Genomic DNA, 21,786 nt, shown 5'->3' on the forward strand with positions numbered 1-21,786 from the left:
CAAGACATGAAATATGAGCTTGGCAGAGGGTTCCATATTGCGTTAAAAGGACAGATAGATTTATATTGGGGTAGTAAGTGCTCGCTTGAGCCCGAGTGTGAATGACTGGCTTCCAGCCCGTCCCTTTGAAATCCGCCACAGCACCGGGAGCCCATCCATCCGTAAGGGATCGGCCCCCTTGTCCTCTTTGGTCGATCTTGTGTCCCTGTGACAGTCAGTGGACACACAACCAACATTTTACACTAATTTGCAGGTAATGGATTCTTATAAAGGAGTTATAATCACACCATGAAGAAGAATCATGCCCGTTTGTATAACTTTTTACTGTTTACAGAACTCTTTCGTGTATGTATGTGTTTCCTAATTTGGTTTTACCACAATTCGTAGGTAGGTATCATTAATCCCAGTTTCTGGATGAGGTTAATGTCTTGAGGCCGAGCTGGAACTAACCCAGAACTTATTTTTTCAAGTCCATGTTTGTGTATGAAATAGCCTTACCATGCCACAGCACGTACGTACGCCACCATTTTCTGTGCTCAGGCTTGTAACCCATTGTTAAGCCATTAGGCCGCTATAGTGATTTTGTATTTTTCTATGAGGCTTTTCCTAAAAGTTTGCTGGGGTCGGCATTTGAGACGGTACTTCTCTAGATTCCTTTTCTGTGTCTTGCTGCACTTCGTCCATCCTCAAAGGCATGGAGGGTCTCCTGAAGGGTTTCTCTTGAAGGTCATTGATTGACGGCAAGAACTGATAGCGGCGATTGTAAGGACTTGGTTGACGTGCAGCAGAAATGAAGCTCCTTCAAATACCCAGGCCCCACGCACTGACCTCCTTGAAAATTTAACTCTGGCCCTGTTGTGGAATGGATAGATTCCCTATGAAAACCTTTGCAGAGTTTACAAAGGTTAAAAAGAGAAGAAAACACACACACACACACACACGCACACGAGAAACAATCAGACCCTTCTTGTTTCTCCTTCTCTTCTTTCCAAAAATCAATTGGCAAGAACTTGCAGAGTTGCCAGGATGAGGTAATGGGCAATAACTCACGTGGCTTTCAGGAACATAAATCACTCAGCCTGACGGGGTGCCTTTCTGTCCCATCGCAGGCCTTCATGAGCAGTAGCTACAATGTGCATAAAATCTTTGGGTTTCACTGAGGCCTTGGATTTTCCTGCATATGGCATTCTCATCAGAAGGTCAAGGAGATTCATCCTGCATCCTATTAGTGTCAGGTGAATGCACACATGGCCGGAGGCACCTTCTCAAGGAAGATTAGCAGCTCCTGTCCCGGCCAGTCATTTCATCATGAGTTAATGGGGTCAAGGTGGGGACAGCTGTGGCAGAGCGGGGGCCGCCCTGCTCTGGGTTTGAATCCAGCAGGGCTGGCACTAGCTAAAGTGACATTTGCTGGAAAGGTTTTCTGGAGTCCTAAGTTGGAGGTTTATAGTCGTTTTTGTTTAGCAGATAGAGCATGAACATTAAACAGTGAATTGGAATATATTTGTTCAGATCCGTGCTCTCTACATTGTGCTACACCAGGTCGCTAATTACACTTTTGTTACCTGCCGAACCCCTGGGGATATTTGAGATTGTCAACCCTAAAAGAGATGCTACCCTGCTAGACCCAACAATGGCCTTCCCAGGGCCAACTGATATTGAGTATTTAAAAAAATTTACTGCCCCTCCCCATATTAGAGGTGTAATGCTTATTATGTAGAAGATTTGAAAAATATAGGAAAACGCAGTGGTTAGTACAGGAGTTGGCAACCTATGGCCACCAGGCCAAATTTGGCCCATCACTTGTTTTTGTAAATAAAGTTTTATTGAAACACAGCTACGTGCATTCATTGCCATACTGTCTATGGCTACTTTTGTGCTACAAAGTAGAACTGAGTAGTTGCAACAGAGATTGTATGGCCTGCAAAGCCTAACATACTTACTATCTAGCCCCTTACGAAAACGTTTGCCAAGCCATGGCTTAGCACGTAGGTGATCAGTAAATATTTACTGAAAAAATGAATCCATCTGTAATCCTACCACCTAGAGATAATGACGATTAGTATTTGGATATATATTCTTCAGTCTTTGCTCTGTGTCTAAATAGCTATAATTACATTTTGGGAGGACTAAACCATACATCCTATTTTTGTAACCCACTTTTGTCGTTTCACTATATATATCATGGACATTTTCCAAGGTTATTACCATTATGCAACATGAGTTTTAAACTGCATAGGAGTTTATTGCATGGTTGTCCCAAGATAGTTAACTGATCCCCTGTTGCTGGATTATGTTATGTTCTGACCAAGTTTCCACTTTTATATCCAATGCTGTGATAAATGTGCCTGCACATACATTTTTTGTATGCCTCTGCTCCCAGAGGGGAATTACTGCATTTCATACTGCTAATTATTTTTTCACCAAGGCATGTTTTATCTTCCCAGTACATGGGGAGTTTCCAGAGGGCAGGGATCCTCCTGTATACACGTTTCCATCTCAGCTTCTCTTGCCCTCTCACACAGACGTGATAGGCAGTCAGTAACTGCTGTGGGTGTGTGACACAATGCCCTGCTCCTTCTCTCTGCTCGTTCAGATCCTAGAAGTCCAGCCTCAGCTCTGCTCCTTCACGAGCCCTCAGCGGACTCCCCAGCACTCCACAATCCCTTGCTCTTCTGGTCATCTGACTTTCTATATCATTCACTGCTTAGACCATAGTGCATTATTTTTTAGAGCTTTCAAATTTGTGTAATGTACATTGTATTAGTTTCCTATGGCTGCCGTAACAAGTTACCATGAACCTGGTGACGTAAAACAACACACTAACTCTCTCACACTTCTAGAAGCTGGAAGTCTGAAGTCAGTTTCACCAGGCCAAAATTAAGACGTTGGCAGGGCCCCACTTGCTCCTTCCAGAGGCTCTGGGGAGAATCCGTTCCTTGCCTCTTTCAGCTTCTGCTGGCTGCCAGCATTCCCTGGCTTGTGGCCGCATCACTCCAGTCTCTGCCTCTGTGGGCTCATCGCCTCCTCCTCTTCTGTCTGTGCCAATCTCCTTCTTTCTCGCTCATATAAGGACACGTGATTCCATTTACGGTCCCCCTAAATAATCTAGGATAATCTCATCTCAAGATCCTTCACTGAATCACATTTGCATGGTCCTTTTCTGCCATTTAAGGTAAGATTCACAGCTTCCAGGGTTAGGAGCTGAATGTCTTTTGGGGGTCATTATTTAGCCTACCACATACATCGTTTAATTTGACTGCCTAATTTATTCATTTAAAAATATTCACTTAAAAATATCTGGCACTGTACTAGCTGCCTTTTGTCACAATAGAGCAGAAAGGACTTTATGGAAAGAACTGTAGTCAAAAGAACTGAGCACTGGCCAAGCAGCTGGGAGATCCAGGTTCTGGTACCACGTTGGGGTGAGGCTCTCTGTTCCTCGGTTTCTCCTTTTGTGAATTAAGAAGTTGGACCAATTATTGTTTCCTGAAGTGAGGGATGAGCATCACTGATAGTGTATATATAGGATACTTTTAGGTGGCTCACAGAGACAGAACTAAATAGCATTGACTCATAGAAATAGTTATTTCCTTTTTAATCTTCCTTCCACCCTTCTTAAGGAGAAAAATCACCATTAGGTCCAAGTGTGTTTTCAACCCTTCCTCTAATACTCGCCGAACTCCTGTTGTCAAAAAGAAAGCAGGTCTCAGGCTACAGAATCTAGGTGGAATTTAATACCATTATTTTCTGGTCATTGTATTTATTTTTGCAGTTACTTTCATTAATGGAGAGTGATTCAGGTTTTTCCAGTTGTGGCAGCACTATAAAGTATCCCATGTAAAAAGCGAGGTCAGATGTAAAGATATATATTAAATAAGTATAGGATGGATGGTTTTTAGAGAGGACACATTGTGATAACGGCTCTGATGTTTGGGAAGCACGTAGATGTGTCCAGGCTGGCCCCCAGCTCTCTGACTTCTGAGTGCTGGGAGCAGGGTAGGATTGAAAACATAAAGAGAAGCATCCTCAGTCAGAGGACGCAGCTGGAAATTCAGCATTAATGAGTCCTGATCTCTTCCCATTTAAACGCATCTGATCCTTCAAGGACCATTGAGCAGCAAAGCCCGGAATATTAATCTCGGGCTGAAATTGATCACGGCCCACTTTAACTCCGAGCTGCTGGGAGGAGGCGGAGTGGCCTCATTCTGACCGTACTTTGCATTTCGCTAACATCTGGAAGGCGGGGAGGCCACTTCTGTCTGACTTCTTCCCAGTAGGGAATGGCTATTATTTGGACGCGGCACAGATGCTGTGGCGAAACCCTCTCTCCCACCCACTCTGCTCTCAACTTCTGCTCCAGGGAACTGGGTTAGCAATCCAGGTAGGGGTGCTCCGGGGCTGCGGAGCTGGGTCTCTGCTTTCAGACCGCAGTGGGAAGGGGGACTCTCCTGTCTCACTTCTTTTCAATCAGGAATGTAAATCCAATACTAATTCCCTAGTGTGTTTGGGGCCAAATCATTTCCTCTTCCTTAGAGGAAGATTTTCCTGGTTGATAGCATCATCATCACCATTATTAAATCACTTATTTTTTCCATACACTAGCCCATATACTGTGCTTCTTTTCTGGGGGCAGGGCTGGTGCTGAGAGGCAGAGGGGAAAATGCCACTCATTTCATCCAGCTCTTTGGCAGCATATGTGTTCCCCCACCCCCCAGAAAGCTGGAAGCAGATAGAATTTGCTTCCAGGAAGCCTCAGGAGTTGATGTGCTTTGATTATCTGTGCTAAGCCTGGCCTTTGCCACTCTGAGTAATTGTGAGATGGCTAAAGATGCCGTGTAAAAACTTGGCTGACTCGGTAGAGTACATATGGTAAGCGCTCACAGAACATCTCTGGCAAGTGGGACAAGATTTGGAGCCAAAAGACTCCTTAATGTTGAAGCGAAATTAGGCAAATCATTTCACCTCTCTGTGCCTCAGTCTTCTCCTCTGCAAAATGGGATAACAATAGTAGCTACCTCCTCCTGAGGTTGTAGCATAATAGTCACTGCCTTGCTTGAACAAGCAGACCATTTGTGGGAAGGTCTCAGTGCCATAATTGTCTGCTGATATTTCTTCCATTTTGCAGATGGGAGAGCCAAGACCCAGAGAGGTTAACTGACTTGCTGAAGGTCACACAGCTAGCAAGCTTCAAGGCCAGGCTCTAAACTCAGCAAGTTTGATCGCAGACTCAGCTCTTGGCACTGCATCACCTAGTGGCCCATTTATCAGGGCTGAGGCAGTGATAAGATTTGAGAAATAGTCCCATTCTGGCGCTGATTCGATGAAGGATGCGAAGGGGCTTGGTCAAGGTTAATAAAGGACGGACAGACGTCATTGGTGGGTTCCGCGGCCAAATGAAGGAGACAATACAAAGCGCCAGGAGCCGGCGCGCGTCCGCAGAGAGGACGCGCCCAGGGGCTCGCTCCCCGGCGCGGGGGAGGCGGCTCCCGGGGCGCGTAGGGCGGGGCGCGCGGGGACCGGGCCGCGGTTGCCAGGGGAACGGCACGCGGCAGCGGCGTTGGCGCGGGCAGCTGGTACCCACCGCGCAGCGTGGATGCCGGGCGCCTCCGGGGGCCGCGGGGCCCCAAGGACAAGCCGCGTCTTCACGTACTGGAGGCCGGGAGAAAGGGCGGGGATGCGGCGCCCGCGCCGGGCCGCTGGCGCCCTTTGTGCGGGACCCAGAGAAGGAATGAAACGTGGGCCGAAACTTGCGGGGAGGGCGGAGGGAGTCCAGCCCGGAGAGGCCGGAGGGTGGTGGGGAGTAACACAGCTCTCCCTGCGGGGCTGTGGTCGAGGGCGCGCCGTGGGCCTGGGCACCGCCTCGCTCAGGGCCCGGGGAGCCCCATGCCCACTCTCCCAGGCTCCAGCAGCAGTGCTGGCTCGTTCCTGCCATTTCTTGCTTACCTGCCGTGCACCAGGCACCATGCCAGGCGCTTTGTATGCATACCTCCTCTCTTTTGACAAACTCACGAGGAATGTATTATTAACTCACGTTTTACAAATGAGAAAACAGACTCACAGCCGAAGCGATTTTTACGGAGTGGAGAAAACCAGGTTTGGAGCCTAGGCTGGCTGTCTTCACAGCCGGTGAGTGGGCCCCTTCCCGCTGTGCCCTGCCTCCTCTCGGTGGAGGCTGTTTGCCGAGCGTCTCCTGGGTGCCTGGCACATTGCACGCGTTGTTCCTAGTCTGATCCTTGCAGCAGCCCTGCAGGGTAAGCATAGTTGCCTGCCTTTTACAGATGAGAAAACAGCTCTGAGACAATGACTTGACTGCCCAAGACCTCACAATGCTATCTGGCAGAGACAGTATCCCACGTCGGGACAGCAGCGGGAGTGCAGGCTCTGCTGGGTCTATCTGCTCTGCGGCACTGCCTCTCCTAGGGTTGGAGCAGGACGGCAGTGGACCCCTTCAGGATGCTGGGCCTTGCGCTGGCGGCAGTGGGAGGGAGCCTCCATCATGCTGTTCCGAGGGCCTCAGAGACCCCATTACATTGCTCTTGTTGGAGGGGCTGTGCACGAATTCTGAGTAATACGTGGGTGTCATCCCTGCCTTTCAGGACCTTATTTTCCATTTGAGGAGGTGAAAAATGGCTACAGAAAGCAGTAATAATAAATGGTAATCCTAGCTAACTTTTATAAAGCCTCTGATACAGTGCTATCCAATAGAAGCTTCTGCAGTGATGGAAATACTCTGTGCTGTGCGATGTGGTAGCCACTGGCCACACGTGCTTTTGAGCATTTGAAATGTGGCAAGTGCCAGTGAGGAATGAATTTGTTATTTTAGTCAGATTTAAATAGCCCCATCGGGCTAGAGGCCACTGTATTGGTCAGTGCAGAGCTAATACGGATGAAGCACTGTACTGAGAGCTTTCTCGCATTTTCCTTACAATAACAATATGAGGTGGATTATCATCATCCCCATTTACAGAGGAAACTGAGTCCCAGGGAAATGAGGAAACGTGCCCAAGTTCATCCACGGAACACGTGGCAGGGCCAGGATTTGACCCCCTGAGGCAGGTAAAGCCAGAGAACTGCTACATTGTGCTACCAAGCTGATGTTTTCCTCCACCACAGGAGGGCTTGAGGTCAAGGTCAGGATGCACTGGGATGGATAAGATGACAGCCGGGACCAGTGAGAATGGCAGCGATGACAGATGGAGTGTGGGGTAGAGCCAGGAGGTGGAGCGGGACAGGATTCCTGAAAGGGGAGGAGGTTGGGCCCCAGGGCAAGCACGGTGACCTGGAGACCAAGTCATCTGCATTGCTGTCTGCCCCTTACTTTGGATTTGAGCCCTGGCTCTGCCACTCGCTGGGTGTCCCTGGGCAAATCCTGCAAAATAGGAATGATGTCGTACCAGCCTCCCAGGATGAGATGACAAGCAGGCGAGATTGTGCCTGGATGTGACGAGGCACTGTCAGCCGAGCCGTACAGTTCCCTCCCCTGGTAGCTCCTGAAACTTGATCCTGCGGAGGGTATCCCAGCTGCCTCTGTGGGGCAGAGGGGCAAACGCTCAGTGATCTTGATTTTCTTGTAAAGTGGGGCCTCACCATCCCAGGAGGTGTCACAAAATTGACCACGTTCTGAGGACAGGGTCGAAGGAGCAGAATTGGGTGGGGCCTGGGAAGCCACATTTAAAATTGCTCTCAGGGTCTTACTCTGGCCCCCCTCTCTAACCCAGGAGAGCCATCTGCAGGCTGGGGGCAGAGGCCTCTGGGGACCAGTTATTGGCATTCCTAACAGGTCAAACCTGTTAACCAGAGCCGCAGGCTTTGTATCAAGTTTCTGGCTTTGTCTGCCTTTCTTTTTTCTCTTTTTTATCATGGAAAGTTTCAAACTTTACAAAAGGAGAGAGAATAGTATAACGAGCCTCTTCCCCATATCCATCACTACGGCAGAACTTCAACAGTCAGCTCAAGGTCAATCTTGTTTTTACCTGTAACCTTACCACTTCCCATCCCCCCTCCCAAGGTTATTTTGAAGCAAATTCCAGCATGTCTGCTCTTTAAATAGTCCCTTTGTCCTTCTCATAAGTTTCTGGTGGGAATACAAATTGGTTTCAGGGGACAGTAGTTTAGCAATCTCAAAATACTAACGTATTCTTAAAGAAAAAGGCAAAGTGTGGAACACTGAATGATATGCCATAATAAGTATGAAAACAGGGGAAATAATATATTTGAAATATGTTGTTATTTCTGGAAGGATGCACATGAACCTGGTAACTTGGTTCCTTGCCAGAGCGGGTCTAGGAACCTGGTGGGTGGACAGGGGTAGGAGAGAGACTTTTCTCTTTAAATCCTTTCTACTTTGTGGATTTTGTACTAGTTTAAAAGAGTCTTGTATTCCCTATCTAAAAATAGAATCCCTTTTTTTCTGTAAACCAAAAACTGCTCTTAAACATAGTCTGTTAATAAAAAGATATTTATCCAAATAAGTTGAAAACTTATGTTCACACAAAAGCTTGCACAAAATATTCATAAGTGCCAGAAATTGGAGGCAACCAACATGTCCTTCAATAGGTGAATGAATAAAGAAACTGTATTATTCCCGACAATGGAATATTATTCAGCAATAAAAAAAGACATGAGCTATCAAGCCACGAAAAGACACGGGAGAACCTTAGATGCATCTTGCTAAGTAAAAGAAGCCAGTTTAGAAAGCCCACATAATGTGTGATTCCAACTCTATGACATTCTGGAAAAGGCAAAACTATAGAGATAGTAAAAAGATAAGTAGTTGCCGGGAGCTGGGGAGAGGAAGGAGGGAAGGATGCCAGGGGATTTTTAGGGCAGTGAAACATACTATAATGATGGCTACATGACATTGTGCATGCGGCAAGAGTGAACCCTAATGTAATCTACAGACTGTAGTTAATAACAATGTATCAGTATTGTCCGTCAATTGTAATAAATGTACCACACCAATGCAAGAGGTTAATAACTGGAAGCTGTGCAGGGGAGGGAGAGAAGTATATGGAAACTCTGTATTTCTGTAGTAAACCTAAATTTGCTTTAAAAATAGTCTATTAATTTTTAAAAAATAGAATTCCTAATTACCTTGGATCTGAAGAATCTCCTCGCTCTCTCTGCTTGTGAGGTTGTGGATGTGAGCGGGCTGGGAGTGTGAGGAAACTGTTCTCCCGCATGGGGCTTGCCTTGGGTATTGCCACGGGTGGTGGCTTTGGTGCAGGCACAGTGGTCTTTAGTGAGACTGTTGCTTGGAGAGTAAGCAGGAGTATTATGGGGGATGGATAGACAAGCTGTAGATTCTTGGGCTTTGAATATCAGAGGAGTTTGACCTTGATCCTGTAAGCAATGGGGAGCCATGGAGAACTTTATCAGGAGAGTGACACAAGGAGAGCTGTGCTTCAGGAGACCTGGGCAGCAGAATGAGTTCTGCCCCTTCTGGGGCCCTCATGCCTCTTTACGTAAAACCAGGAGGCTGCACTAGGCGATCAGGGAGGTCATCTTCAGCTCTAAGCTTCTGAGATCAAAGCCTTTCCAGACTTTCCAAACGCCTCATCCTTCCTGCCCCATCTCCTTTTAAATTTTTCTGCCACTCAGTGCTGTGCTGTGGCTGGAACCGCCCCCTGGGGGGACTGTCTGCTGAATGAAGTCTGTGCCTTGGGAGCAATTCTGTTTTATTTTCTTTTTTTCTCTCCCTTTGAAATCTTCAAGGAGAAAAACCAAATCTGTGCCGGCTGCAAGGAGGAGCAACTTGGAAGGGAGCTGGAAATAATGAGATGGGTAATCCAATCCCCTCAGGGTTCCAGAGCGGCGGCTGCAGTCTCGCTCCTGCCAGGGCCGCTTCCTGCCAGAGAGACTTGACTCTGAGCCCCCGAGCTGCTGGAGGGCCCCTGCATGACCAGGCTGGAGGCTCCAGCTGGTTGTGTGAACTGGGGGAGGTTTCTCTGTTCCTTCCAAATCATCTGCTGTCGTCACGATGTGAGTTAGGAGCTTTTCCTCTAAAATAGAGAACGTTGGCTCCTGATTATGCCCTGGGATGGAGGAAGGCAGTGGCTGCAGCATTTCTGATAAATAATATCTCTTTAGACCACTATCTTGTTGCAAAAAGAGTACAAGAGGTTGAGTACAGATGGATTAAAGTTTAAAATAGCACAACCTCTGAGTGAGGTGTCCGGAGGGTCATTGCTCTTGTCTGAGGCATCTGGGCTTGATTCCGGGCTTGATTGCCACATGCCAGCTGTCGTGACCAGAGGCTGCTTACCTCTGGGCCTCCACCCCCTCGTCTACGGGGAAAAGTGGGGGAACACTGGTAGCGCCCACCTTATAGGGGACGCTGTACAGAATATGTGAGATGAGTATCTAAAGAACTCGGCACTGGGCCTGGAGCGAATAATGTGCTCTGGAAGTGCTCACGATTATTATTAAGACTGTTATGGTTCCTAGTAGTGGATGGAATAAAAGCAATTTGAAAAATATTTGGAAAGCATTTTTATAACTCTGGGTTGATATGGCAGGGCTGGCATTTGGGGGTGTGATGGCGTCTCAATCCAATTCAACAAATAGGGCGTGTCACCAGTGTCCCTGTGTGGTGTGGTCCAGTTCACAGAACGGATGTGACCTTGGACAACTTCCTGATCTTGGTTTACACAGAGCTTTGGTTTCTTCATCTTAGTAATAGATGATAATATCCACGTTTTGTGTGTGTATGTGTGGTGTGTGGTCTGTGTGCATGAGTATGTGGTGGGTCAGTGTGTGTAGTGTGGGGGGTATGTGTGTATGAGTATGTGTTTGAGTGTGTGGGGTGTGTGTGATGTGTTTTTCTGTGTGTGTTTGTGTCAGGTGAGACGCCCATTATCACCATAGTTGACATCCTGGGCTAGGAGCCCTTCTAAGGGTAAACAGAAATTTTCTGTATGGATATTGATCTCCTGATGACCTGCATGTGCCAGGAGAATCTGCCCTCAGAGCTTAGATTTCATCTGGGGAGCTAAGGCAGATGTGACACGCAGCCTGAGGGCGTCTGAGACGAGCTGTAAGCACCACGGCCGGTCAGAGGGGTGCCCGCGGGCCAAGCAGGCCAGATTTCCTGCAGGAGCCGTGCCTGACGTGGGCTCTAAAGCAGTGGTTTTAGAACTTTTTTGCTTGCCTACCCTCTAAATGAACTTTTTGGGGAAAAAAGTCTCTTTCACCTCACACATTTTAACTTGACATCTGAAATGTTTCATTGTAAGTTTAAGTAGTTACAAAGGATATAATTTCTGCCATAATGTGAATATTGACCTTGTACAATAAAGTTACACTACTCTCTTAAATGTATCAAGTGGAAACTAACATAGCAATTTTTTATTTTGCCTTTTTATTGAAGTTTCATGTACATATATATAGTAGAATGCCCAGATCTTAAGTGTGCAGCTTGGTTCATTTCTACCAGTGTACCTACTGCCCAGATCGAGGTGTGGCATCTCTCCAGCATTCCAGAAGGTGTCTTTGTGCCCCCTCTCAGTCAACACTGCCCCTCGCCCCCCGCAAAGGTGACCATTTCTCTGACCTCCATCACCATAAACTAGTTTTGCACGCTGTCATTTGTTCTGGTTTCTTTCAGTCAACATAAGATCTGTGAGATTCAAGGCTGTCACCGCAGGTAGCAGTAGTTCCTCTTTTTCATTGTTGTATAATATTCCATTGAATAAATATCTCACATTTCAAAAAGCTTGTCTACTCTTAAGAGACATTTTGGGTTCTTTCTGATTTTTAGCTATAAAGCTACTAGGAGTATTTTTGTCTATATATTTTGGTGGACATAAACACTCATTTCTTTTGGGTATGTATTCATGAGCACAGTTGCTGAGTGATAGGGTAAATACTGTAACACATTGGTATCCATCGCCATCCACCAAAAATTGCCCGTGCAGTCAGAAATTTTACGTTGCTCCTGTCTTTCCTTCCTCAACACATACTTCCCTTCTACTTCTTTCACAGAATTTTCTCTTAATATATTTTTATGCTTGAAACTTTTTTATTGATTACTCTATCGTACTTCTTTTTACCCCAAATATATATGTAAATTAAAATGGACATTTAAAAAATTTCCTCTCACCGTAAAACTTGAAGTATCTTTCTTTTGGATTGATTTATCATTACAATGATCACATACACAATTCATCAAAATAACATCAATATTGGGTCTGGCCTGGTGGCATAGTGGTTAAGTTTATGCACTCTGCTTTAGGGACCAGTGTTTGCCGGTTCGGATCCTGGGTGCAGACCTACACACCGCTCATCAAGCCATGCTGTGCTAGCATCCCATGTAGAAGAACTAGAAGGACTCACAAGTAGGATATACAACTATGTACTGGGTCTTTGGGGAGAAAAAAAAAATATTGGCAACACATGCTAGCTCAGGGCCAATCTTCCTCACCAAAAAAAAATTAAAAAATAACATCAATATTTTACACATTTGATAAATAATTACTAAACATAATAAGTAAGATAGTGTGGGAAATGCTTCTCATAGTGAGATGGATGGGGGTGTTGATGGCTGTCCTTTTCATACTTTGTAGTGCATAAGGACCATCCAGGGATCTTACTAAAATGCAGATTCTGATTCAGAAGGTGTGGGTTGGGACCTGAGGTTCTGCTGATGCTGCTTGTGTATGGACCACACTTTGAATAGCAACGATTTATGTTCCCAAAGGAAGATTTGCTAACACCAAAATTCTAAATCGTCCGTTTTTTTTGGCACCCAGATATCTTGACACTTTGGGGCACTGCACCATAATCAGATTCTAGATGAAGAAGTTGGTCTTCCTTCTGCGAAGAGGGAGAAGAAACGTTGAGAAGAGGGAGATGGGAAAGGAGAGCAGTGGTGCCGTCTAGACTGAAGCACATTCTCAGGCAGGGCAGGAAAGAGTGGGGATGGAAACAGGATCTCAGGCTGATTCCCTTATAACTCTTCCTGCCTGTGTACCCCGGGGAGGGCCTCGTGTACCCCAGGGTAGGGCTGTCCCCTTTCAAGACCGCTTCTCTGAAGGATGCTAAGATGGCGCTGGCCACCGCTGCAGACAGGGGCCCATTTATGCAGGCGGGATTGGACATCTCAAGGACTGGCTGGGATGGTCTGGAGGGTCCACTGCTGGTAAATCCTGAGAAAGTGAGTTCAGGGCCAGGGGCGGATGACCTTGAATCCATGCTAGGGCGTTGGGCTTAATACTCAGGCAGAGGTGGGTCTGGGGTGTTTTGAGTGGAGAGCTGTTGTGAGCAGGGTGCTTTGTGGGGACTCGTCTGTCGAGAAGCTCGTGGGCTGAGAAGGAGTTAATGCATGGGGACAGCAGCAGGGTCAACACTGCCGGCTTGAAGTTGAGGTTGGCTGTGGTCTTTGGAAGTCGCCTGTGATTTATCACCAACTCCCAGCTCTTGAACTTTTGGCCTGGTTGCACAGACCTGGTTTGCTCAGTCAGTATTTCCTGAAGTGTGAGCGACGCTCCCCTAGGGCACCTGAGATGTTTATGCATGGAGCTCAAGGTAACACAAAGTGGAGCACAGACACGGCCTCAAATAAGACTGAAACCCAGGAGCGACCGGTGTCGCTTCTCAGCCCTCTCTCGGCTCTGACTACACCTGGAGACAGTCTTTCTTTAACACCTTGCGCGCTCCCATTTTCCTGTTGTTGATAGAGAGCGAGCAGCTGAGGCTTAGGGCCTTGGGTAAGCGACAGTCTCTAGATAGAATTTTACACAATTTTTGTGTGTGTTGAATTAATTTTCTATGTACCAGCATGGTCCTAGTTTCCCCCTTATTGTAGTGACATAAAACTGTTCATTTTAAGTAAGTTCATTTCGGTATGAAAAGTGAGCCAATTTACTAGATCATATGGAAGAAATAATAGTGTTGGTGGCATGTGGATGTGGCAGAAATCATGGTGGTGACATGTAATGATTCAACTTTGGGAAACATTGGGTTAGACCATGTGGCAAAAACTAGCTGGTGCCAGATCGTGCTGCCAACGCCTGGAGAGGCCCTGGGCGGAGGGGGCTGCTGGAATTGCAGGTCGGCCCGGAGGCACTGGGCCAGCTGTGTGGTCCGCTGCTGTCCCCACCCCCAGCCTAACGCCTCGCTCGTTGCCTCTGCCCGCAGAGATCCGCACGCAGCTGGCGGAGCAGTTCAAATGCCTGGAGCAGCAATCCGAGTCCCGGCTGCAGCTGCTGCAGGACCTGCAGGAGTTCTTCCGGCGGAAGGCCGAGATCGAGCTCGAGTACTCCCGCAGCCTGGAGAAGCTGGCCGAGCGCTTCTCCTCCAAGATCCGCAGCTCCCGGGAGCACCAGTTCAAGTGAGAAGGGGCCAGGGCTCCGGGCGCTGGGAGGCCGCGCTGGGGTGGGCGGGCGGCGGGCAGCAAAGCAGAAAGGAGGCGAGGACGCGCTGGAGGCAGATGGCCTGCGTGTGAGGCCCTGGGTCTGCAGGGTAACACCTCCCAGGCTCCATCTTCCTGAGTGTAACGGCGGAGAGCAGTCGTTCCTACGCATGAGGAGGCTGTAGGGAATGCTGGAGTCACCCAAGAAAAGCGCTTGTCACAGACAGTAAGCGCTCAATAAATTGTTGCTGCCATTATTATGCCGCCAAGCACCAGACACTGCTAGCCTCCATTTGGGCCAAGGTGACACCCGCCTCCTCTCAGGGCATCCTGGCCCTATCCGGTTCTCTTCTATCTGGGGGTCAGCGAACCCACTTCCGAATTCCTTCAGCACGGTGACCTCAGTGTTTCTTCTCCATAGAGCAGATGCTCAGAGCATTTCTCCTCCTTTCTCCCCTGGAGGACCGGTGCCGAGCTCTTTCCCGGCCTTATTTACTTATTACGAGGCACAAACCCTCCGCGTGCTAGTTTCTCGTATCTCAAGCCCTACGTTTGTGGCGGCTCGGTCCGTTGTGCTAAAATACACATAACATAAAATTTACCATCTTAACCAGTTTTAAGTGTACAGTTCAGTGGCATCAAGCACATTCACACTATTGTGCAACCGTCAGCACCATCCATCTCCAGAACTCTTTTCATCTCCCAAAACTGAAACGCCGGAGCCGTTAAACACTAGCTCCCCAATCCCCCTCCCCCAGCCCTGACACCCCCATTCTACTTGCTGCCTCTGAATTTAAGCACTCTAGGGACCTCATGTAAGTGGAATCATACAGTATTTATTCTTTTGTGACTGGTTTATTTCCCTGAGCATAATGTCCTCAGAGTTCATCCCTATTGTAGCATGGGACAGGATTTCCTTCCTTTTTATGGCTGAATAATATTCCATCGTAGGGATTGACCACATTTTGTTTATCCATTCATCCGTCGATGGACGCTTGGTTTGCTTCCACCTTACTCTCTAATTTTGCATTCTGCTTTGGCCAGGGAGCTCCCTTCCTTTAAACTCCCTTACACCTCTCCTGGTCTGTGCCACAGCACACTCACTTTTGTGCTTTCTTCTCTTGACATTTGGGGGTAAGAAATTGCTTTATTAAAGGGCAAAAATTTATTACCCCTCTGCAAACACCCTGCTTGTTTTTCTGCCCAATCTCATTGATTCAGACTTTCACTGCAGGAGGAGGCTTCGCTTAATCACTTCCTCCCGGGCACTGTCTAGGCTCTTTCTCATACATAATCTCATTTTTCTGATATCTTTTTTGGGGAAAATTGGGATTTTTCAAATGACAAAAGTAAAATGCCCATTGTGTACAATTTATAAAGTACTTAAAAGTAGGAGGGAAAAAAAACCCACTCAGAGTCCTGCCTGCCACCTAGAAGCCACCGGTGCTCACATTTTGGTGCCTTTTCTCGCCTGTCTTGATAACAACAGCAGTGACGATTTACTGAGCACAACTGAGCGCTTCCTTTGTGCCAGGTGGCTGTCATTACCTCATCTTTAAGTCGAGGACAGTGAAGACCTGAGGAATCTGCTCATGCAAACATGTCTGTGGATCAGTCACCGGACAGAGACAGATCTGAGCCTTCACTCTCGTTGTGCCTCCTGGGCCTGAGATAAGGAAGGGCCTGGGTGCAGCCCGAGAGCAGCCCCAGGATGCGGACACTCTCCTAAAGTCGCAGGCGCAGACACATGTGTGGAGGCCCGCGCGACTCAGGCTGAGCTGTCACTCGGGCCATCCGGGGCTGGGAGGTCGGGCTGAGCCTCAGCTCCTGCCGTCTGCTTCCTCTCGGTTTGGAATCAGCTCCTTTCCCATTCTCAGTGTGAACGTGGGGAGACAGGGAAAGGCGGGGCACGGGCTACACAGGTGGCGGTCCCCTGTTCCCTCGCATCGCCTGTAATGAGCTCGGCCAGCCCCTCGGGTTCATTAACCAAGGCTACCAGACGGAACAGGAGCCCCAGCTGGCAGTCGGGCCAAGCTCGCTGCTCCACACACTATGAAAGTCTAATTAGGGTGTTGGCCCAGGCCGGTGCAGATGGCGGGCCCTCTGCACCAAGCTAGTGCATCGGCAGAGCCCCCAACGACCGTTGGAGGCAGGAGCCTCTAGGGGATGCCTGGACTTGCCCTTTGACCCTGGCGCCAACCAGTGCTGACCCCTGGCGGCCTCTTCTTTGGACCTCCATGCACAGGGTCTGTGCTGTGCTCTGGCTCCTTCGTCCGGGCTGTCCGGAGAAGGCTTGTCCTGCTGTCTTACAAATACTTCATTTAAGAGTGTTCGTCTGCCTGGTGGCCTCTCAGGGTCTTGAGGGCAGGGCCCAGGTCTTGTCATTTTCTTCTACTGCAGCGGGCCCAGTGCCAGGCAGAGATGGGTGTTTGAATGAGCAGGGGGAAGGGAGGGAGTGAGGGAGGGAGGGGATTTACTTGGTGCGTAAAGTCTGCTCTGGCTGAGAAATTTGGTTCAGAGAGGGACTTGATTTGCCCAAGACATCACAGCAAATTAGTGGCAGAACTGGGATGGGAACTGTCGTAGTCCCTTTGGGCTGCTGTAACAAAGCCCGGTAGACTGGATGGCTTGTAAACAAACCTGTTGCTCACGGTTCTGGAGGCTGGAAGTCGAGATCAGGGCGCCAGCGTGCTCGGGTTCTATGAGAGCCACTGGCACTTTGCAGTTTGCGGTGTCTCACAGGCGGGGAACAGAGAGGGGAAGCAAGCTCTCTGTGACTCTGATAAGGGCACTCATCCCGTTTGTGAGGGCTCCACCGTGGTGACCTCACCCAATCCTAATGCCCTCCTCCCACCATCACGCTGGGGGGAGGTTCAACATAGGACTTTTCGGGGGACACAAACATTCAGTCCACATCAGGAACTCAAGTCTCTTGACTCTAAGTCCAGTGCTCCTCCTTTTGCTCCATGGGCCACGACGACTCTCTAAGGCCCCAGCTATTGCCTGCCCACCTAGGCAACTGAAAAATTGACAGCTGGCCAGTAGGTGCTGTGGCCAGGGCTGGACTCACCTGGGCTGAGTTCCATGTGGCCGGCAATTCAAAGAGGCTCAGATGACAGCCCTGAGGGTTTACCTGGGGCAAGTCGAACGTTTAGAGAAGAGTATCATCTTATGTTTCTTTTCTACCATCACATATTTTTATTCTAACACCTTTTTTCAAAGCGCTCTGACATATTTGCTTTTTTTTTTTTTTGAGGAAGATTAGTCCTGAGCTAACCACTGCCAATCCTCCTCTTTTTGCTGAGGAAGACTGGCCCTGAGCCAACACCCATGCCTATCTTCCTCTACCCCGCATGTGGGACGCCTACCACAGCATGGCTTTTGCCAAGCGGTGCCATGTCCGCACCTGGGATCCGAACCGGCGAACCTCAGGCTGCAGAGAAGTGGAACGTGCGAACCTAACTGCTGCGCCACAGGGCTGGCCCCTCTCTGCTCTCTTATAATCGTGATGATAACCCAGAGATGCAGAGAGGGAGGCCGTGGTTTTATCTCAAGCCAACTGAGCACAGACAAGCTGCGTGGCTCATTTCACAAAGGACACACAGCGAGCTGTTGAGTGAGAAAACCCAGGGTTCCTGGCTTCCAGCTTGGGCTTCTCTCTCCCAGAAGCCACGTGGGTCATTCATTTATTTGAAATGCGTGTGTTGAGGACCTTATTTTCCTGGACGGTGCGCCGTGCTGAAGACACAGGGATTAATGAGACAGTCCCTGCTCTCAGATACAGTCCCTTCTCTTGAGAGATGAGCACATGGCTTGGGGCTTGCCCGGAGTGGGTGTGGTTGGGGCAGACACCCAACCCTGTGGCCGTGCTCTTCGAACCCCGCCACCTGCTTGCTCCTCAGGCCTGGAAAGCTCCCTTGAGTCTGACCCGGTGCTTCCTCCGTGTGCCCCTGGTGTTCTGTCCTTGTCGATTTGCTTCTTCAGCTGGTGTTTATTGAGTACTGACCAGGGCCAGGCCCCGGTTCACAGTGGTGAATTAGGTCGACTTGGTTCCTGCCGTGGCGGAATTTACCATCTAGTGGAGGAGAGGAATGAAGAATCAAATATGAAAAAACAAGTAAAAGAAAGACAAATTGTCGGAAGTGATTGCTAGGGTGGAAACAAATATAATGCAAAGTGTTCAGGTTCTCTGTTCTACGTAACAGCAACACCCCAGATGTAATGGGTCTCATGCTTTCATGGGTCAAGAATTTGGACAGGGCTCAGCTGGCAGTTTTTCTGCTTTATGTGGCATCAACTGGAATCACTTGGTGCTATTCAGCTGGTGGCAGGGTTGGGCTGGAGGGTCCCAGGTGGCTTCCCCCATGTGCCTGGCGCTTCAGTGGGGATGGCTGGAAGGCTGGGCTCCCCTGGGCTGCCTCCCCCTCCATGAGGTGTCAGGGCCTCTCCACCTGGTGCGTCAGCCAGATGTGGGAGTGCAGACGCAGGAGCTCGGGGCTCAGAGAGAGCTATGGGGAAGCTCAGTCCTCTTCAAGGCCAGGCCTGGAACTGGCATGGCATTCCCCCTCTCAGCGCTAGCTCAGCTGCAAGCGGACAGGAAATGAAGCCCTCCTCTCTTTGGGGAACCGAGAAAGGCTTTGCATCCTCTGTAATCCTCCACACTGAGCTAGAATGGCAGGCAGGGAGGGCTTCCGGAGGAAGTGGCGTTTAAGCTGAGACCTGGGGGATGAGAAGGAGCCGCCCTTCGGGCAGTGGGAGGGGAAGAGAGGCCAGTAGGGCTGGAACTGGTGACTGAGGGCAGAGTGGGAAGCCACTGAGGCATGATAAGTGGGGAGGAGCATGATCTGATTTCTGTTTTTCAAAGAGCACCCTAGTTGGAGGGGACGAGAGACAAGTGGGGTGGGTGGGAACACGGCTCTGCAGGCAGGTGGTGGTAATGGCCTGGGTGACGGCGGAGCAGATGATGAGTAGACAGTGGCGAGGAATCTTTCAGAGGCAGGATGGAGGAATCGAGGCTGTCTCCCCTTTCTGACTTGAGATGGGAATGAGGCAAAAGCTGCCACCTTGTGCTGTAATTGCCTGTTTTCTTGCCTGTCCCCCTTTTGACAACTAGTCTATGGGCTCTGAGATGGCAGAGAGAGTGACTCATGACCTGGGGTCCCTAGCCCCTGGTGCCAGGTTTGGCATATGATTGGCACTCACTAAATGTTTGTTGAATGAATGAATGAAGGTCAAGTGGTAATTAGAGTTGCTCTGGGCTGGGGATGGTGGGAGGCAGCGACTGAGGCTGGTTGCCTTAGTAGCTTGGGGAGGCCATTTGGGCGAAGGGTCGCCCTCTCCTGTGCCTGGCACCCGGCACGGTGTTGCTGAGATGACAGAGTGTGGACTTCACAATGCTCTCCTGACTGGGGAGTTGGCACCACAGGAGGCTTGAGCTCTAGTTTACAAAGTGTGGTCCCGACCAGCAGCATGGGCGTCACCTGGGGACTTGTCAGAAATGCAAAGCCCGGGGCCTCCCCCACACCTGCTGAGTGAGAAACTCTGGGGTGGGGCCCAGCAATCTGTGTTTTAACAAGCCCTCCAGGGGAATTCTGATGACCTGTCGCCCAGAATGATTTTCTAGATGATAAATTGTTTACAGCTCAATTTCACGCCCCATTGGCCTTCCAGGCCCCTCCTCTTCCCCAGCGTAAAGTCCATGACCCACCGCCCTTTCCCAGCCAGGCTGACCTGAGCGTGGCTTCCTTCTAAGGGCCTGGAGCTGGGAGCCCTTCCTGAGCAGGAGTGTGGGATGGAGGGCTACACACAAGGGGCTTATAACCCGCTTCTTGGGGTAGGTGGACATCCTCCGGACAAGTTGGGTGGTTCCAGTTTTGCAATAAGTAAGCCGGTTGACTTCTTTCTGAAAGCTATTTGACCACAGAATTCTGCCTCCCCCGTATGCTTATTAATATTTTCCTGAACTAGCCCTCATTGGGACCCAGTTTGAAAAGCTCTCTTCTAGGCAAACACCAGATTCCCCTCTGGAATATTAGCCTGGCTTGCAAATCGTGTTCTGTCTGCGAGGTGACAGCCCGCTTCCATTCTGGCTCTGTCAGTTTTTGATATCCCTGACCTTGCAGGGGATATACCTGATAAAAATGCTCTCCCCAGAAGGTTACGTGTTGGTTGCTGCTGTTTGGACAGCTGTGAAAAAAAGCACCAGGGAATTCTATTCTAAAGGTTTAAAATGGGGAAAGTCAGAATGTGGGAGGAGCTGGGAGGTGCTTGGCTGGGTAGTGAGTCCTGGTGAACTGTCTCTGCAAGGAGGTTTGGAGCATCTCAGCCTCACGGAGCAGTTGGGAGGGAGGATTCCGTTGAATAACTGACTGGATTGCCAAGAAAGGGCTTCTTTTTGTGGATAAAGCATCACAGACTTTTTTTTTCACAGATGTAGATTTTCCTAAAAAGATGCTATAATTTAGACTTCGCCTTCCAGGTGAATCCTAAGCAGAGAAGCACTTTTGGAGCGGATACATGAGCCTATCAATGTGCAGAGGATTCAGAAAGAAAAGGTTTGCTCAGAACGAGGAGGGGATAATGGGGAGGTCCTGCGGGGGGCTGCTGTCCCCATGCACAGTGGCTACTGTTACGGTGATGGGTGTCGCACCAGGAGTGGCTTTCCAGTAATGCTTTCTGGAGTTGACATTCTCCCAGTGACCCAGATGACATGGCTCCCAGTGTGGCAGCCGGATCCTTGCTGGTCCCCCGGTGCCTGTGCTGTGCGGGTTGTCGGATCTTTCAGACACCCCCGCATCCACCTTACCGCGTGCCTGGCCCTCTGCTGGATACTTTACGTGCATCGTGTTAGTCAGCCTTCATGGTCAACATTGTGACCTTTGAGGCAGCTACTATCTCCATCTTCCTAGTTGTAAACTTCGAGGTTTTGTGCAATTAATCTGTCCAGAGGGACACAGCCAGAGCAGTTAAGCAGCAGAGCTAGCATCCTCATCTTGCTTAACTGGCTCCGCAATGCAAAACTGCGTCTAGCCGCATGGTTTTGGGTATGTTCCCCACCTCTCTGGGCTTGTTTAATGTTTCCTGAGGGTCACTCATCAGTGTAGACCGCACCCTCCTTGTGTGGGCATCAGGGGTTCCCTCCTCACCTGCTGGTCAGCTCCTGCTCATCCACCAGGGCCAGCTCGGGGTTCGCCTCCTCTGTGAAGCCCCTGCTGTTGATCCCAGGCCCACAGTCAGCTGCTCCTCCTCTGACCTTCCACGGTGATCCGTGTCGCTCTCGTGGGGCTCAGGTCAGATTATCAAGGAATGATCCAGTCCGCATGTCTGGTTCTCCCACTTCAGTCTGCCAGCTGCCTGAAGGCAAGGGGCATTTCTAGTCTTTTTCTCTCTGTCTCTGTCTCATTCTCTCCCTGCCTGTCTCTGATACATAATAG

At 49.3% G+C, this 21,786-nt stretch overlaps 1 protein-coding gene and 1 long non-coding RNA gene across 9 annotated transcripts in view; one reads left to right on the forward strand and one right to left on the reverse strand.

Annotated features, from left to right (window-relative positions):
* Positions 1-21,786, forward strand: part of SRGAP3 (SLIT-ROBO Rho GTPase activating protein 3) — a 245,774-nt gene that overhangs the window by 97,570 nt on the left and 126,418 nt on the right. For 6 of the 8 annotated variants that reach the window (XR_011427199.1, XM_014731442.3, XM_001495686.5 and 3 more), the window contains exon 2: positions 14,140-14,332. The exons of the other annotated variants lie outside the window; for them this stretch is intronic. Coding sequence is in view for 5 of the 6 variants with exons in the window: in XM_014731442.3 (XP_014586928.1) it covers positions 14,140-14,332 (193 nt within the window). In the remaining variant the exon portion in view is untranslated. The remainder of the gene's footprint in view (positions 1-14,139; positions 14,333-21,786) is intronic. 8 annotated transcript variants of the gene reach the window in all.
* On the reverse strand, positions 17,588-21,626 carry LOC138918192 (uncharacterized). The gene is made up of 2 exons (XR_011427201.1): positions 21,499-21,626; positions 17,588-18,428 (listed from the first exon to the last, which is right to left on the reverse strand). It is a non-coding gene; the product is annotated as an uncharacterized lncRNA (long non-coding RNA).

This window comes from Equus caballus, chromosome 16 (genome assembly GCF_041296265.1).
Source record: "Equus caballus isolate H_3958 breed thoroughbred chromosome 16, TB-T2T, whole genome shotgun sequence".
In the NCBI taxonomy this organism is placed as follows: domain Eukaryota; kingdom Metazoa; phylum Chordata; class Mammalia; order Perissodactyla; family Equidae; genus Equus; species Equus caballus.